Source organism: Mytilus californianus, unplaced genomic scaffold, assembly GCF_021869535.1.
Source record: "Mytilus californianus isolate M0D057914Y unplaced genomic scaffold, xbMytCali1.0.p SCAF_2, whole genome shotgun sequence".
Classification (NCBI taxonomy): domain Eukaryota; kingdom Metazoa; phylum Mollusca; class Bivalvia; order Mytilida; family Mytilidae; genus Mytilus; species Mytilus californianus.
This window is the reverse complement of record NW_026262668.1, coordinates 122,321,757-122,341,366: the sequence shown is the minus strand read 5'-3', so window position 1 is coordinate 122,341,366 and position 19,610 is coordinate 122,321,757. Positions and strand designations below refer to the sequence as shown.

The 19,610-nt window shown below is 30.9% G+C and overlaps 1 protein-coding gene across 2 annotated transcripts; it reads right to left on the bottom strand.

Annotated features, from left to right (window-relative positions):
- Positions 1 to 301: 301 nt before the first annotated feature.
- On the bottom strand, positions 302 to 18,526 carry LOC127730857 (sorcin-like). 2 transcript variants are annotated; one of them, XM_052239467.1, is made up of 10 exons: positions 18,092 to 18,526; positions 15,803 to 15,877; positions 14,415 to 14,505; positions 13,854 to 13,878; positions 13,421 to 13,442; positions 8,040 to 8,190; positions 4,601 to 4,738; positions 4,043 to 4,113; positions 2,507 to 2,555; positions 302 to 655 (listed from the first exon to the last, which is right to left on the bottom strand). In XM_052239467.1, the coding sequence occupies exons 1-9, from the start codon at positions 18,269 to 18,271 to the stop codon at positions 2,529 to 2,531; spliced, it is 780 nt and encodes a 259-aa protein (XP_052095427.1). In that variant the 5' UTR covers positions 18,272 to 18,526; the 3' UTR covers positions 302 to 655; positions 2,507 to 2,528. The 2 variants fall into 2 exon arrangements, with proteins under 2 accessions (XP_052095427.1, XP_052095429.1); XM_052239469.1 differs by lacking the exon at positions 13,421 to 13,442 and adding an exon at positions 10,115 to 10,136.
- Positions 18,527 to 19,610: the final 1,084 nt, after the last annotated feature.

Below are 19,610 nucleotides of genomic sequence, written 5' to 3'. Positions count from 1 at the left end.
AAACAGTTCCAGACTTTGCATAGAGATTTTTTTTCAACCCGAAATAAGTTGACAGATGTATTGATATTCATTTGCATAAGGTTGATTTCTATCCGACAGAGCTAACTAAAATTTCTCTCTTTCTATAAATGTTTAGAAGAAAATAACCCAAAACTCAGAAATTTACTAAAAATTAACAATTAAAGTTTACCATGACAGATAAAGGATGGACACAGCATGACAATAATTGACATGATAGTGATAACAATAGCTCACAATGCCCATTGGCCAGGTGAGCTAAAAAGGAAAACAGAACAAAAGATGTAGACGGTCATTATTGACTGTTGGATGTTTACTGTGATGTATGTACACTAAGTTACAACATCTAATTAACATTTACAAGTAAAAATGATCTTTATCTAAATAAAAAATGTCATACCATAACACATCAAAATACCTCAGAAAAAACAAAGGACGAAATTGGTAAAATGTAGATTAAAAAACAATAAATAAGAAATAATAAAGACAATATAATATGTGAGTTGTGTTTGCTTAGAACAGAGGTAATATAATAGTAATGAATGCTTGTATTACTCTGTATAATGTAAACAAATGAATAGTTCAAATGGTTGAGTTCAAAACAGGTTGAGTCTTTGTTGGAATCAGTTGTGTCTATCTGAAAGTAAAAAAATACTGTTTATTCATAATTCATACAACATTGGAATAAATAGCAGAAGCTAGCTACTTCATCTTGATTTTATATGTTATTCAGGTCTCAGACAGGGTATATACTGTGACATTCCCGGCTTAGAGATATAAGCCCTAAGCCGGGAATATCACAGAATATACCCTGTCTGAGACCTGAATTACACATATATTACGGATTACCCGTTTTTTCCAGTGCCAGGTATTTAATTTGTTACACATTCACAATGCAGCATATATATTCATTACATGTTTATTGTTTCTCAATATTTTGAGTATCCATTTAAATGCACCTTTTTTATCTTGACGTTTTCAATAAAGTTTTTAGATTTCATGTTTTGTGTTTGTATGTGTGTGTGGCTTTTGTTTTTTACAACACATATATTGTAAAACCCAACCTGATATGTTCCGCATACGTGAAGGATTTTTTAATTTGCTGTGAAAAATAATTTTATCTTGTATGTAATAATTTATAATAACACTTTAAAACATTAAATTTAAGTATTTGAAGTGTAAATTGCGTGATTTTGTATTAAAAATGTATTATTGACGGATGCACATCATTATTTTCCCTCTGTGAGCCTCTGACATTCTTTAGTGTTCTGTATAGCCTCAGACTACATCACATAGTAACAGGTGTTATGATGACGTTTTTGAGGTTCCAATTGGGGATTAAAACGTCGTATATACCCCTGCAGTTTCCTGAATATATACTGACATCTCTGTATTGTTATCCAATCACAAAACTCAATGCATTTGTAATCCGTAATATTATATGATATTTCACCATCAATATTAACTAAATATTAGAGAACCTTTGTGAGCTTGCTCACATACCCCACGGCCCCGCATTGTCACTGGGCAAACAAAATCTCACCAAATTCCTAAGTTCATAGACTAAACGATCATCGCTACTAAAAAAAGTCAAGTGGTAAAAATTTCTTGTGGATATGCACATCTACATTTTATGTCCTCATTAACTACAAAGTTTCATAAATTCTGTTGTGTGGTTTCAGAGGAGTTGTGATGACAAACTGTTGCAGTATTATATATAAGCCAAAATTCTAAGTTCAAAGGGGCAAAACTCCTAGAAAAAAATTGAATCATACTTTCCTGTCGATATGAACATCTACATAGTATGTCCTTATTATCTACAAAATTTCATGAAATTCTGTTGTGTAGTTTCATAGGAGTTGCGATGACAAAAACAGGACTGACGGACAACAGTAAAGTGGTAAGTTGCTGGGTGTAAATTGTTACTATCCTTAAGACAGACAGAGTGAGAGCCAGGTCAGAGACCTTTTTTTTAGGTATGGGGTAAAATAAGGAACTGCGAATCTGAGCTGTGTATTGAAGACAAAACCATATAAACCAAAAAGATTCTTATAGTACACTAAAACCATAAATTTCTCTCAAATATATCAATGTTATCATCCAATAGTTTGTAATTGGACGAAATCAAATATACCCAACATGGATTTTCCTTTAAATAATAAGGAAGAGGTAGGGCCAATTCCCCCTTTATTCATTTACTCCCTGTGTCATATTCTACCAGTTGTCAAGTCCATTTAAAGTCTTTTATCATGTAACTTTTTGAACAGTTTTCCATATTTCAATAATTCAGAATGCTAATCAGGGCCACATGTTGCTGTTAAAGGCGTTTTGATTCAAAACTCCAAAGGACATCTCTAACCAAAATTAAGTTATTTGTATTCAAAATACAATATATAGTGAAATAAATTAATAGGAAATTGGCCCTGTCCTCTTTACAAATAGGTAATTCCTACTTTATTCAAACTAGTATTACACAATTAATACTTACTTTGGCCACTGATATATTCCTCTTACAAACACATGACACATCTAATAAACTGTAAAAATATAAAGTTTCTCTTTAGAACAAAAGACAAATATTCTCAAATAAATTAGAATTCAAATCTTAAAAAAGTTATATGATTAAAGTGATAAGATGTACCAGAGGTTAATAAGCTGAATTGCAATCAAAGTTATATAATTAAAAACATTACATGTATGTTTCATAAGAATCTATACTTTTGATTAGCTGAAAGCAATCGCTATAGGCATTCCAAAATCAAATGCATTTCTCGATAAAATTTAGCATTCATGACTGCATGTCACAACATCACTACAATGCATACATAGGAAACCAAAATAAAATCTTGATATATAACTCGTAATTTCATAGTTGTAGCATATAAATGTAAGTACAAAAATTGAATGCTTATTTTGTAATTTTATAGGGTTGTAAAAGCAATCTTCTGTAAGTGTCTGATAGACTCTTAAAGTGCACACACACTACAACCCATCACTATTGCATTGCTGACAAAATATGAAGTCATTAAGTGTTGAGTAGTATCTGAGAAAAGTGTGACACAAAATTTGTTAAGTTCATTCAACTTATCAAAAAATTCAAAGTATTGGCAAACAGGAAGGAGGTATCTGACAGATCTAAAAATAGCTCACACATTACAACTCGTCACTTTAAACCAAATATGAAGTCATTGTATTCAGTAGAACCTGAGATAAAGTGGCAATATATTTGATGGACAAACAGACAGATGGACGGAAGGACAGCTCAGATAAACAGACAGGCAGACAAGGTGAATGCAATATAGGAACCACTCCAAGAGTAGGTGTATAAAAACCATAAGGCATATAAAGATCAATTTTATGGATATTGTTTAATAACAGAAAAGTATCTATAAAATAAGTCCAGATCAAAATCAACCAGTCTAGAAAGTTGTGAATAAACAGAGACTATCAAATTTCTGCCATCAATACTTAATTCTCACAAAAACATTACAATTAAACTTATAGGTCAGCTACTGTAATAGAACCCAATTCGCTACAGGAATATGACCATAAGTTATTGATTTCACTAATGTTCTATCTTTAGTTAAAGCAACCAAAAGGATAATCATCTTAAAAATGCTGGACACAAATTTCAAAGATTATGCCATTTAGATGATTGTGGCCATCTTGGTTCCAATTGGCCTAATTGAATTGGTTCAGTAGAGAGAAGAAGATCAGTGACATTACAAGTGACGGTAATAGCATAGCAAAAGAATCTATCTTAAGAAATGAACAATCAAGAACAACTGATTATCAATTTTTGTCATTACATTTTTTGTGAAAATAATTTTAGTTGTCCAAACCTCATGAACATTAACGGTGGGAGATTATTTGTGAATACAGAATTAAGTCATTGTAACCTAATTTTTTATTCAAAACCTGAATACAAAGAGCAAACAATTCTTTATCATTGTAACAATGACACATATACCTGTACACATTTGGGTCAATAAAATTATGTATAAACTTAGTACAATTTACTAACATCATCATATGCGAATGTACAAGTTCCAGAATCTCCACCATTTTGTAGCTGATCTCGCTTTCTGAAGGCGTCTAGAAAAAATCAAAACAAATGAATTTTGACAAGAACAAACTATTCAAATGGTATTTTGAAACTCTATCCCCCCAAAAAAAACAGTCATAAGTACTTATTCTGAAATGGCCATTTGGTAAACAGTTCTTACATTGATTTTATTTTTAACAGTTTAATACATAACTAAACCTGTATATCTATCCACTTTTTAAAATTAAATTAAGGGTTCTACATCTTGTGGAATTATATTTTGACATTGAACAAGGTCATGTTTTTCCTAGACTGCTTATGATGTCTTAATCTTTAATTAGTTTTTCAAAATCTGTCATACAAGTTTGCCTCGTCATAAAACATGTTCAACCTGTCGTTTCCAGATGAACCAAGTCAGGACTATGACAGTTAATCACCAATTTTCATTTGAATATCAATCATTTGAAGAGCTTTTCAACTAAAGTCGTCAGTATGAACAGGTTTTATATTTTTGGAATATACCTTAAAATTACTTACCTGTATAAGCCCTAAGCCGTACAGATACAGATACAAAATCATCAAATGCTATCAGACATTTTTCTTGTCCTCCCCACATGATCACTCTTGAGTATCTTTTCAGTAATGTTTCTATGCTCTGTGGTGTTAAGTTGTATTCTGTAAACAAAACAAAATAATCTATCATTTTTTATTGACCAATATTACCTTATATGTTCATTATTTTGGAATAGTTGACGTATGATTCTTTAAAAGTTGAAAAAAAGGCAATCTTAATTGTCATTCTTTGATGTTATTATGGTAACATTGCCCACAATGATATAATAATCAAACTTTGTACATGTGTTTTCATCAGGAAATCCATAAACAGAAACAAACTTAACTACAGAATTTGATGAATGTATCAAACTGATTGTCCATCATGCCTTCACAAACCTTACCAAACGGTGCTAACAAATTGCATATAAGATGGTCACATTAGATCTAACGTTAGAAACTAACATGATTGCACATGAGATTTTTAACATCCAAATTAGGTGAGCAATTTGTGAGCACAAAAATTGCACATATAAAACTAACCTAAATTGCATGTTAAAAACCACACTTGCAAATGCTCATGTGAGCTTTTAGTTTCACATGTGGATTTTATCAGATTGCTCATATGAGCAGCTACTCACATGTGAAAATAAGTTGACCCAATTGCTTTTGTTATCTAATTATTTTCAGATGATGATGATTCAAATAAATGTGCCGAAAGTAAAAAACAAAATGCCTGCTTCTAAACAGGATAAACTCAAAAATGTAAAAGAGGATCATGAATCTTAGTTAAATAAAATAAATGCAATTCTTTTAAATAACACATGATGTTATTTGTCATTGTTTATTACTGAGTTATGAATTTATATTATTTTGTCTTTTTTGTTATTAAAAAAATGACTGAAAATATTATGTAACATTACATTTTGAAACTAGTGCAGTGACTTACAAATTTAGTAATACTATATAATGAATGTCTTTTACAGTGCTAAATTTCACAAATTTTTAAATAGGATTTATCTTCATAGTACTTATTTGAAGCATATATTTCAAAAATTTTAGGACATAAAATTGTATAATATATTTGAGAATTTGAAGAAAAAAAGAAATAGAAATGACAACTTACAAAGATTTAACGACAGCCACACTGGTAATATCAGATTCCAATTGATGCCATAGTCTGAGAGTTTAAATAACACAAAAATATGGCTGCATAATTTTCATCTCTATCTCCCTCCAAATTGATGCTGTAAATTTTAATTTACAGGAAGTACAAGACTGGGCATGTCAGTTTAAAACTAGATGTGTCGGAACGACACGAATGGCCCCGTCTCAAAAAGTTTTAAAATCTGAAATTTCAACAACACATGTGGCTACAAACAAGCATGGATAGTATCCAGCTCTCAAGACCAATACTAGTTTGATGAAAAAATTTCCTAAGATCAATGAAAAGTTATATTTCAAACTATCAGCAAACAGGAAGTGGATGTACTGAAGATGTGTTGAAACGACATGAAAATCAGCATATCAGAACGAAACATAAACTTGATCTGTAACTCATCATGGCAGACTCACATATCAAAAATCTGTGCAAAATCTGAAGGTGTATAGAAAAAAAGTCCGTATAACTGATTTTCAACAATTTATCAAAGTCCAAAGCCCGTAATTTCGGCAAAAATTAGCAGAGCGGAACGAAACATTAACTTGATCTGTAACTCATCATGGTTAACTCACATACCAAAAATCAGCCCAATATCTGAAGGCGTTTAGAAAAAAAGTCCATATAACTGTGATTTTCAACAATTTATCAAAGTCCAAAGCCCTTTATTTCGGAAAAAATTAGCAGAGCAGAACGAAACTTAAACTTGATCTGTAACTTATCATGGTTAAGTCACATACCAAAAATCAGCCCAATATCTGAAGGCGTTTAGAAAAAAAGTCTGTATAATGGTTTGTTGCGGAATGACGGAATGACGGACAAGGGTAAAACTATATGGCCCCGACAACTTTGTTGCGGGGCCATAAAAAGCTCATATTAGCAATGATTTATGTTAGTTTTAAATGCTTAGAAGAATTGAAGAACTTTTCAATGTACAAAACTAAGATGAAACTAATAAAGGTGATAATTAGCTCATATGAGGTTTGAATTGCTCATATGAGCATTATGTTAAGATTTTTTGGGCACATATGAACTACCAAACTGCAAACGTGAGCAATTCAATTTGCATACAATTCTTACTAGCATCTTATGAGATTTACATGTGCAACTTATGTGCTTTTGATAGCAGTTTCTGTACGGGATATTTTGATTTAGTTTATCTGTAAAATCTGTACTTGTAATAATTAGCACACAAGATATGAACTGTAGTATTCAAATGGACAGGATGCCACATTTTTCTATAAAATAATTCATTATATGTTCTTAATTTCAAATTCTATTTATGAATATGTTAAAGTTCAGATAATACAAAACTAAACTAGAGGCTCGAAGGAACCTATTGCTCACCTGTCATTTTTGCATAAAATTGAAATATGTAGGATAAATGGAAAATGTGTGGGCCAAAATCTTGTCTTGCTTATTATTTTTGTTGGCCAGAGTTTCTGTCTATTTATCATAGTCTTCAAGATATAGGCAACATTGAAAAATATTGATTAAAATTGTGATTTAGGGGCAACAACTCCTTTAATGAAATCATTTCAATCATTTTAACTTACTGTAGATCTTGAGTTGGTGATGACTTTTGATGTTCAAAGTTTCAGTCTGATTATAATAATAGTTTTCAAGATATTAGGTAAAAACACTGAAATTGGTAATAGATCATCATTTAGAGCAATAACTCCTATAAGGAGTAGACTGTGATTATGATTATATTAACTTAATTGTAGTTCTCATTTTGATTATTGTTTTTAATGCATACAGTTTCCCTCTTTTTTTCTAAAATTTCTGCTAAAAACACAAAAATGTGATAACAATTGTGTTTAAGAGCAATAAATCATATGAGTTGACTAATTTTGTTTTAACAAACAGGTCCAGGAGTTTCCTGGTGTGTGGTACAGGAGTAAACCCTCCTGTGAATCTCTAGGCATTTGAGAATTTAGATATTGTTTACATTTCTGATTTTCTTTTCTCTCTTTTTTATACCTGCAAAATAACCCATGCTAATTTTTTGGTCTGAGTGAGGGCACATGCTCAGCACAACCCAGGTTTAAAATCTCCTGTATGCACCAGGTTGTGAAAGTTTGTTAGATGTTTATTTACAAAAACAATTGATTAGAAGTCATTCATAATTGAAAACAATCTATTAAGAATTAATATTTTTTCAAAGGATTGATTGATTGGTGGTTGCTTTACGTCGCCTTAGCACAAAAAGACTATATAGGGGCCAATGAGCAATACATGTATGACAGTTATACTGATACCTACTGAACTGAGTTCTCACAATGTTGACCAATTCATTAGCTTCAATATACCCTGACCCATCATGATCAAACTGTTTGAACATTTGGTACCATTGGACAAGACACTGTTGTAGTTCCTGGAACTCATTCCATTGCATAAAACCATCTCCTGACCTCTGAGGTTTAGTTAAGGTTTGTAATTCAAATGTTTTGTTAATACAGTTAAGTAGCATTAGACAATTAATTATAATTTGTAAAGCTTACTACAATATAACACATGCAGCTTTACTGTTTACTAACACATATACACTAAGATACAAAATTATAATGCAATTTTTATGTCACTTTTTTCATTGATTATTTAATCATCCAATCCACAATTGATATGTCATAACTAAGGAGTGAGCTGATATATTGAATTCCTGATGTCAAAATGTTCAATGACTACAATATACACTAGTAATGAAAAATATAATTCCACCTTGGTTGTACTTTAAAGAGATATATTATCCAAATTTTGTTCGTACAATTAATAGAATAACCTAAATTGGTAAAATTTTCATTCATAAGACATCATGTTTTGTCATGGTGTTAATGCACCAAAATAATTTACAATATTTTACAGAATTATATTTTATTTCGATTTTATACCTAATTTTTCAAGCTTATAATGGAAATCATTTTGAAATTCATTTGAGTTAGAATAACAAAATTGTACTGTACTTATAAAGTTGCCAAGGTCAATTGGAGATTGGATTGTGGCAACTCTTCAAAAACATATTTTCTTAATTTTATGTTTTATAGCTAATATTAACTTAAATAAATGTTTTGATGGTCAAATAAGCATATGCTTCACCATGTTTACAATTGGTGCATGCAGCAGTAATTATTATTTGTAAGAACAAAGCACATTGATGTATAATGATTACAAGCTTTATGTTATTAAACATTTTTGTCAGTAATAATACACAGAGTACAAAACAAATTGTTAAGGCCTTCATTCAACCCTTAACAGATTCAGGTGAGATAAGGGTTTACATGAAGATGAATGTTTGTGTTCTATTGAAAGTTTTGCAACAGAAAACATCATACAAATAAAATGATAAAGGCATCAGCAAAGTATTGAGATAACAATTTGGGAATCACATATTTTTTTGCACACTTAGTGAGTTTTCTTAAAAATAAGCACAGAAACACATACTAGTTTTGTAAATTTTAAAAGCACATTGAAAGCCATTCTATTTAACATATATTAGAACATCAAAACAAATCAATACTGCTTAACAAGGGTATTAAAAAAAATCAGGGAGGGGACAGGTAATAAGAAATGTTAACTAACTTTCACTTTCAAAGTGAAATAAAAGTAATAAAATGCAGTCTTATAATTCCACTTATTATATTTATTACAGTTTTGAAATAAAATTTGTATTGCCCAAAGTACATTTTCACAAAATTACAAAAATCTTCATTTTGAGCCTTTAATCAAACATTAAGTTTGTGATTTTTTAACAAAAATGACAATACAATGTGAAACTGTTTCCTTAAAACCATAAAATGTTATCAATCATGTTGCAATCCCATCATATAAAGTTCAACACTAACATTCTTTTAAAGTCCAGCCTTAAATGGAATAATAAAATGTTCTTTGTATAAAATCATTCCACTCAAACAACAAATAATTGTTATAAATATATTTTACCAGACTTCTTACTTTTTACAAATATATTGGTAACTTTTTTTTACCAGACTTTTTTACTTTTTACAAATATTGGTACAATGTAGCTATTTTAAAGAAATGTGACATTTTCTATAAAACTGTAAATGTTCTTCAACTGTAGTCATGAATTTGGTGCTCTTACTTGATGCCAAATATCAGTAATGAGCAGCATGTGTTGGAAGTAATAATTATGGTCCTTGCAAAACTATGTAGGCACAGATAGTGTTAGATAGAAAGATTTTGCTAGCAAGTAGATATAGCTAGTGTTGAACCTTTTTAGACCATACTTATGAAAGTATATTAACTGTGAACTATTAAAAATAATTGTTAATTACTAGCTATCACCAAGTATATAGCACACAACTCAATACTCAACTGGATACATCTAACATAGAAATCATTATACTGAAAATATAAAACATATCCTTGATGACAAAAAAATTGCAATAGCATGGCAAATCTGTAACTGTGCAATACATGTCTTAAGAGTGGACTGCAGAACAATGGCACAAGGTGGTAGTATGCTACAATAGGTTAAAATGGTCCAAGCCCAAAAACTTAACCAAATAAATAGTCAAACAAAAATGATTTTAGTATGATCAACTACACATGAGGACAAACAATTGTAAAAGAATGGAAGATTTTGGGTCAATGGTCTTTGAAGAGTAGTGTTCAAAGCCAGGGATAGATCCTGGATTTATGAAAGAGGTGTAATTCAATAAAACAGAAGAAATCAAGTGTACGCCCTCTATGCCCCCCTAAATCAGCCACTGATAAAAGATTACTGAGAAAAGGATAAAGACTATAACTATATTATGCCCCTCCAATGCTGTTAGGAGGGGAGATGGTGGAGGGACAGTAATCTTAAAATGGTGTTTTTACAATTATAGCTTTTTTTTATAAATAAAAGAAAAAGAAGGCATTGTGGTCAAATTGTTCTTGAAATGAAGTTTATTTCAATAATTTATATATTAAGGGAATTTTCTGCTCAGTTTTTGTAATAAATAAACCATTGCTATTTTTGTTAAAAGTATCTTCCTTTCATTTGTTATAACAGTAACATAAAATGACAGTAAATACCAACCGTTGATGGCAAAAGGAGAAGGTCCTTCTTAGTTTAGGCCTTATATTCGAAGTACATCTAATGAAAGATTTTTGACATTTTTTAAATATTTAAGTGTCTACTTCAGTTGATTCAATTAGTTTATGTAAAAGATTTGAACTGATTTGGTCATTAGAGAAGCTCAAATTCACGCTTAAATATGCAAAATCTATCAAATATGTCATAAAACGTAATTTTTCAGATGGTTTTTGTCTAAAATGGAAGTGGCCGCATTCGTGTTCAGTCTCAACTTTTATATATGTTATGTATTATCATCAAATATAACATGTATTTAAATATTAAGACTGAACACAAATGCGGCCACTTCCATTTTAGACAAAAACCGTCTTCAAATTAGAACAAATGCTAAAATTTTGAAGATTTAAGTAATATTGCACGAATTTATGATGCTATTACCTGGTGCATATGCATTGTATTTTCAAAAACAGCCCATATTTATGAAACAGAAGTATTCCACTTTCCAACAAATAGCTAAAAGTTTACATTTTAAAACATTGGTAAAAATGCTATATTTTGGGGCCAAAAAGGGGTCTTACCGGGCCTACTCCTTTCACAAAAACTATTGATTCTTACAAGCAAACACACAAAGAAATAATATAAAGCACAACTCTTATCCAAAAAGATATTTACATAGTAAATACATTTTGTAGATATCTACTTGCTAGCAAACAAAAAAGAATGTAATAATTCAAATTCTGATACTTCTTCATTAAATATTAATTTTAATATGACGTGCTTCTTTCGCTTTGTAAACAACACCGTGATAAAATTCTCAATATATCTATACTTAGTGCAAGCTCAGAGAGATACATAATAATGGCTGTTACAATTTACCTCCCACGTAAATCCACATGTATCGTAACATATGTGCAAACCCTACGCCGATTTCGCTGTGTTAAAAATTGCAATTGAAAAAAAACCTACAGAACCTTTATTCTTATTCTGGTGCATAACAAAAAGAATTAATGCATTAGAGTTCGGAAATATGTACAAAATCATACGAAGAAAAAAATGCTGCAAAATTCCATTAATGCCATGGGCGCATTAACATCATTTCGAAACATGACGACATACGAATGGAAATGCTAAAGCTGACAGTTTTTCTGTTACGTGAACAATCAAAATTCGGATAATATTGCATTAAAATGGAGTTTTGAGGTAGGTGTTGTTTTATCTTCTATTATTTTGCATTAATTGCGTATTTGCGGATTTCAGCAAGTCAACATGGCGGCTCCTTAGTTACGAAATGTCAACTATGGATTTGACGGTAGCTAAGCAACAAAAAAATGCAAATCAAAAATTTGTAAGGGTTCCGCGGAACCCAGTGTCTCGCCTACTTTTGGTGTTAATCGCAGGGCAGGCTCAACAAAAATGAGGAAAAAAATTAATAAAAATATTCCTCTCTATACTATCTTTTGATTGTAAGTAGCTTCTGTCCAAGTTTGGTAAAAATCCAGGATAATTTATGAATCTAATAAATGTTTTAAAAACTTAAACTGCAGAATATATGTAATGTTGACTGGAAGAAAAACTAAGTCCATTTATAAGTAAAATACGGAAAAAATGGAACAAAAGTTTATCAAAATTTCCTTCTAGATACTAGCTTTTGATCATAAACAAGCTTCTGTCCAAGTGTGGTACAAATCCAGGATAGTTGAAGAAAGTTGTTAAAATTTTAAAAACTTTAACCACAGAGTGAATGTAATGTTAACTGGCAGAAAAACTAAGTCCATTTATAAGTAAAATACGGAAAAAATGGAATTTTTTTTTACAAAATTTACTTCTGGATACTATCTTATGATCATAAACAAGCTTTTTTCCAAGTTTGGTAGAAATCCAGGATAGTTTAAGAAAGTTATTAAAATTTCAAAAACTTTAACCACAGAGTGAATGTAATGTTTCCTGGCAGAAAAACTAAGTCCACTTATAAGTAAAATACGGAAAAAATGGAATTTTTTTTTTACAAAATTTACTTTTGAATATAATCTTATGATCATAAACAAGCTTCTGTCCAAGTTTGGTAGAAATCCAGGATAGTTTAAGAAAGTTATTAAAATTTCAAAAACTTTAACCACAGAGTGAATATTTGTGGACGCCGCCGACGCCGACGGAATGTAGGATCGCTATGTCTCGCTTTTTCGACAAAAGTCGAAGGCTCGACAAAAATGGCAAATGCTGGGGCTGAAAATTAAAAGAATTAAACACATTTTTCTAGCGGTTATTCAAGAAATAATTCATGCAAGCTATAGATTTATTGAACATTTTTAGCTTTATCTAACCGGGTGTAAAAAAGAACAGCCACACACACGGCATACTACCATCGCTTCAGTTTTTAAATTACGAGATTTGTCCTATTAGAATCAAAATAATTCATGGATTAAGTATTTCACTGGATTATGTGCCATGTACTTAGCACATCTTCATGTATCCCATATTTCCTACCTTCTTTAAAAGGAAATAAATCTGTTTTGGTTTTTGGGATAATGTAAATAGGTAATATCTAAAGTGTGTAATGTAATTTGTTAGTGTTTTTCTAATCATTATTGTCATTGTGTATGGAGGATACATCTAACATGGACAGCATAATACTGAAACAATTAAAGAAATTAGAATTAAAAAACAATTCTATAAATTCATCTATTCTCAATGAAGCATTTCATATTTTGTGTGAAGAGGCAAAACTATTAGTTACAGGTACTATGTTTACTGAAGTCTTCCTCATATAACACTAATGCATTGTATATAAATTATTTGCGTTAGAAGTATAAAAAAAATATCCAATCAATGTACATTTTATAGTGGCAATATCTATAAAGAATTATAAATTTTCACAAACACATGTACATATAACATGTCTTGTATCATTATTTTATGTCTTAATTTTCCACTAGTACTGTGATTTTTAAAAGTGTTTTTTCTACAGGTTATGATCTAAACAGATTAAAATTGGTACTTCACTTAATTCTAACTTAAATTTTACCAATATAGCTAATACATACCTGCAAAGTTCTCTGCTCCAGTGTACTGTAAAAAAAAGAGCAAGTTTTCAATAAACATTAAATTCTTGACTAATATTATTTAATGAATTATTTTCAAATATAAATCTAAGTAGAATAATTTTTTCATCAATTTATTGATGAAATTAGCTTGAATCAGGAGCCCACAGTAATTCTGTGGTTTTCGTTTGTTCATGTCTTTCATTTTTTTTTTCATATATTGAATTGATATAAATTAACTCCTTTAGTTTTTGGTTTGAATTATTAGCTGACTATACAATATGATTTTTTTCTCTCAATATTGAAGGCCATACAGTGACCTATAATTGCTTACATCTACATCCTTTTAACTCTGGTGGATAGTTGTCTCATTGGCCATCATACCACATCTCTTTATTTTCATATTGCAACTAAATTTTTTAGATAGCATTTTTATTATGTCAAATCGTGTCATGTATTAAAATTTTTCTCTCTGCCCAATTTTTTAAATGAATATATGCAATCTCGCCAGACATGAAACTACAGTAACACAGGTTCATATGACTGCCAAGTAATTGAACTTACTATAACCCTCATGACATCTGAAAAAATTTCTAATGGTGTGACAGTTGTTCATTATATTGCACAAATCTTCTGCTTGAATGGCTTGTCTTCGCTGAAAAAAGACAACCAACGGATAAGGATGAGAGAAAACATAAATAATTTATTCTTATGTCAAAATATGATAGCCTTCAAATACCTAATAATGTATAATTATAAACTATAAAATATGCCCTAAAATCATCTACTTCACATTATATCACTATAGGTGGTTTGACACCTTAAATCAAATTTAAACTTTAATATGCCATAATAACTTTTGAAGAACGTTATTCAAAATTCTTGACTGGTTTTTGTAGCAACCTTGTTTCATATCTAAGGTACATTAGTTGTTGTGCATTGTTGTTTTGATATGTTGATCGTTTTTAGTTATAATGTATCTTTGTTTAGATAACGATATGGTTGCATAGTAAAAGGAAATACTGACATAAATTTGAATTAGTGGATGGAAAGGACATAATTTGGAAAACATTTCCTTCACCAAATTATACACCAAACTAAATAATGAAATGCAATGATAACAAACTGCCTATCCCAAGTCAGGAGTCTGTAATTCAGTGGTTGTCGTTTGTTTCTGTGTATCATATTTGTTTTTCGTTCATTAATTGTATTTTTAGTTTTCTCGTTTGAATTGTTTAACATTTGTCATTTCGGGCCCTTTTAAAGCTGGAATGGATTTGGCTCATTGTTGAAGGCCGTATGGTGACCTATAGTTGTTAAATTCTGTGTCATTTGGTCTCATTTAGAGAGTTGTCTCGTTGGCAATTGTACCACATCTTCTTATTTTTATATACACTGTGTTAGCAAGATTCATGACAAAAGAGTCAATTACAGAATTCAGTTATTATAAATGCAAGATCTTTAAAAGCTTATCTGTTAAATTCATTCAAAACTTTTCTAGACTTGAGGCAATTAAGAGCTTGATATATTTTATCAGGACTTGATTTATTTATTGTTAGACTATATGTTGACCTCTAGATCTAAGTCTTATGCTTTTTGTGTCATATGGTTGCTTTCTCATTAAACTGTACACAACTTATCTTTTCATTCATCTTCACACTATCTATAATATCTCACTTTTAGGACCAATTTTTTTAATACCATATGTTGACCTCTCGGTGACTTGTTTTTTTCTGTTATTGGCTTGCTGTCTTAATGACCTAGATTTACCTAAAATATCCGTTATTTCATCTTCTATCATCACTATCCATAGTGACTCACTTTCAGGAACATTTGTTGAAAATTAAAGAAATAGGAGATAAATGCATGTAATAGTCAAGTGAGACTTCAGAAAGAAAACTAAGAATGTTTATCACTAATATGATACTGTCAAACATTAGAATAAAGCTTACACCGTTTGCAGGATTCTTTTGCAATTCCATTTGGAAAACTTGCTGAAGCTCATTTGGAGTCTGGAACTGAAATGCCTGAAAAACCACAAACAAAGGGAAGTTTTAGTATAGTGCCTACAGTATTTTAGAACAAGTAATTAACCATGGAAATAGTTAGTCCATTAAGGTCATAAGTGTTCATGTATTTTCCACTGTAGTCAAATGCACATCTGTGTTCTAAAATTGTGGTACAATGTATATAAATGTAATTAAGGAAACACTCTGATGTCCGAAAATATGCATGACCACCTGACATGTGAAGGAAATTATGGGTTAGTCAGAAAAGTATTGCCAATTGTCTGACCAAATATCAGACAATTTTGTTTCAATATTTCCATGTTATGTTCATATCTGCCAAGCAAAGTATACATGTACATCGGTCAGGCAAAATTTTTCATTTCCCTGACCAGATGTCAAGCACTTAAATTTCAACTTTTCGAAAAGAGAGAACAGTTATTATAGAATTACCAGTACTAATTTGTTTTAACCAACACAAAAAGGTGACCAACTTTTTTTTAACATTTCCTATTTATTTATTGTAAGTATAATAAAAGAACAGAGTTCCAATGTCCCCCACGTTGCACATATTTTATGTTTCCAAGGGGCATAACTATTTAAAAAAAAGTCGATCGTCCACCATTATAGAACATGTCCGAGATATTGCTCATATTAACCTATAGTATAAGTTTTATAAAAATCTGGCAAGAATTGTGCCTGTGAGAGTGCTAACAAGGCCATTTTCCATAAATTTAATATTTCCAAGGGGCATAACTCTTTTAAAAAAAAAGTTGATCGGCCACCATTATGAAACTTGTCCGAGATATTCTGATATTAACCTACATGTATAGTATAAGTTTTATAAAAATCTGGCAAGAATTGTACCTGTGAGAGCACTAACAAGACCGGACGGACGGACGCCCAATATTTCCATGTTCTCCGCAACGCATTACGTGGGGGACAAAAAACGATGTAGTGTACCAGATATTGTTCTGAACTGACACCTAATAGATCTGAACTTTAAAATTACTTCTCTGCAACCTGTGATACTGTGATTATCAACTGTAATATTTATCATTCAGAAATAAACTTTCTGAAAATATTTAACCAAATAACATGAATAAGAAATAAGTGGGGGTTTCAACATAAGATTCGGGGTGCAGGCATTCAGCTGGCATTTCAAAAACACCCCCCATTCATATATTGAAGTCTTGTGAAAATTGCAACCTGGCAAAAGTTTTCACATTACATGTACAATTAACTGTTGCATGCATGGTCTATTTACAAAAAGATAAACCTCATATATACATGTAGATAAAAAGTATAGAAATGATGATGCCTATCCATGCCTTGTAGGGTTAGGTAGGTAGGTAGGGTTTTTTTTTTGTTTGGCCAACAACATAAGTTGCATGTCTTAGACAAGAAAACATTGTTAGAGCAGGAAAAAATCTTTTAGAAAAATTTGAAACAATTTGTGTCAAAACTTTTAGGATACATTGTACGCTGCTTTTGTGGTGAGTAGGTACAACATATAGGCAACATCAAACAATTCAAATTTTATTTTTGGCCTAAGAAGGATAGAGGAAATGTGTTGTGACACAATGCAAATTATTTTCAATGCATACATCTAATTTGTCCCCTTGCTTACCCTGGTGCTATCCAATAATCATGGGGAGAACACTGAATGGGCTGCAATTTCACAAAGATAAAATGTCAATGGATCAGTAATTTTCATCCTTCTATTAGGTTTTTGAATAAATGCTGTTTTATGGTTTTATATATCAATGATCACTAAAAGCACTTTTGGCTATTGTTATAGCAGCTTAATGGTGAAGAAAGCAGTAATACTTAGAGAGAACCACTAACCTATGACAGGAAAACTGGCAATCTTAATCCAGTCCTCTATTCCTCTTTTGGAAAAGTTGCTCCAATTTACATGAATAAGTGCCATTTCAAGAATAAAATGTGGATATTTCATATCATTTTTTACTAAAATATCACTCATTTGAGCAGTTACCAGCTTTTAAAAAGTCTGATACAGATTTTTCGTATTACAACTGAAGTACCACTCAGAGGCGTCAAAAGGCATCATTATAGAGTAAAGGGGGTGACGTCAAAAGGAAATTAAGGGTTAAGGGATTATAAAGTTACTCACTTTGCAAACTAATCCACACTATTTAAGTTGATCATGCCCAACCTGTTATGCATGAAAAAGTTAAGTTGGACATTAAAACAGTGCAATAATCAACCTACCTGCCATGCATTTGTACTAAATACACTCTGTTGAAAGTAGTTACCATAATCCCCATACTGTTGGCTTGGCTGTTGATAATGTTGATACTGCTGTTGGTAGTACTGTCCATGTTGGGGTGGCTGACCGTGGCTTTGTTGATAGCCTGCCTGGTACTGTCCTCCTTGATTGTAATATGCCATTTTAATCAAGTTTCGGTATTTTGTAAATAATTTATGAAAAAAACACTGAAAATGGTCACCAGAATTATTGAAATAACCCGCCGTGAAAAAATGTTAACTTGCAATGAAGCAAGGCCTAGTACTATTACGAAACAGCATATGACGTCAAAAAAATGTTAATAATAACACTTTAGTATTTAAACTTAAATGCAAAGGTAAATGATCAGGTTTTGCATGTTGCCAAGGAAGCCTCGCACTTGTTTTCGTATAGAGTTATGTCCCTCTAATCATGATTAGGAGGAGGTAATTTTCCCGCGGTATTTACGGGAATGTCTAAAAATGTCAAGTTGTTGTTATCCGATGTCTACAAAATTTAAAAATAAAAAAAAACCTTGGTTTAGGTCATAATATTATTTCAAACAGAGACTTATAATACAATGTTCAGTTCAGTTTCTTGTATATTCCTCCATTAATTGTGGAGCACTACCCATAGGGTATAATTGTAGCAACTATATACACCTTAAAACATAAGGAAACATTTAATTATGTACAGATGACTGAATTTAGGTAATAATAATTACTAAATAATTAATATCATAATCAATTCATAGGATTGTCATCATAAAATTTTAAAAATAATATTCATAATGTGCTGAGGTGTAAGTGTAATAAAAAATTTGTTCCGGCGTGACATTTGTTCCGCCGGAACAAATTTCATAGGAAATATATTCCACCGGAATTTATATCACAGAAAATATGTTCCAGCACTGTAAAACTTGTTCCGGAACTAATTTTTTGGCCAAATGTGAAATAAGTTCCGAATCAAAAATCATAGCTCCATGAATTTTGTTTCAATTAATATTAAAAAGTTTTAAATAAGTTCCTGTGATATAAGTTTTAAACAAACATGTAAATATTTCATAGAAACTAATGAATAAGTTCCGCTCAATCATTATTGCACACCGAAACATTTTCTTGTTACACTTAAATTATAATGCAAGCTAAATGCTGTACTGAGTGTACTTGCATGGGATACATTTGCAATTGAAGGCATGACTGTAACTATAGGATGAAGATAAGAAATAAAAGCGATGGTAATGCATCATAATTTGTATTTATGTTTTATGCGGTATTCCTCCTTGGTTCCTGTTAACTGTCATGGCCCCGTGTTCTAGTCATACATGTACTTAGGACATAGCACAGTTTCAAAAGAGTGTGTCTTTTTTTCTACATGTCTTTTGATATTTATAAATGATCAAGTCACTTTGTCCTTAATTTTCAAATTAGTACATATGTTCCTCTTAAACTATAAATTTTTTCTGAATGATTTTTCTTATTCTAATCTTTTCTGGTTCAAAAG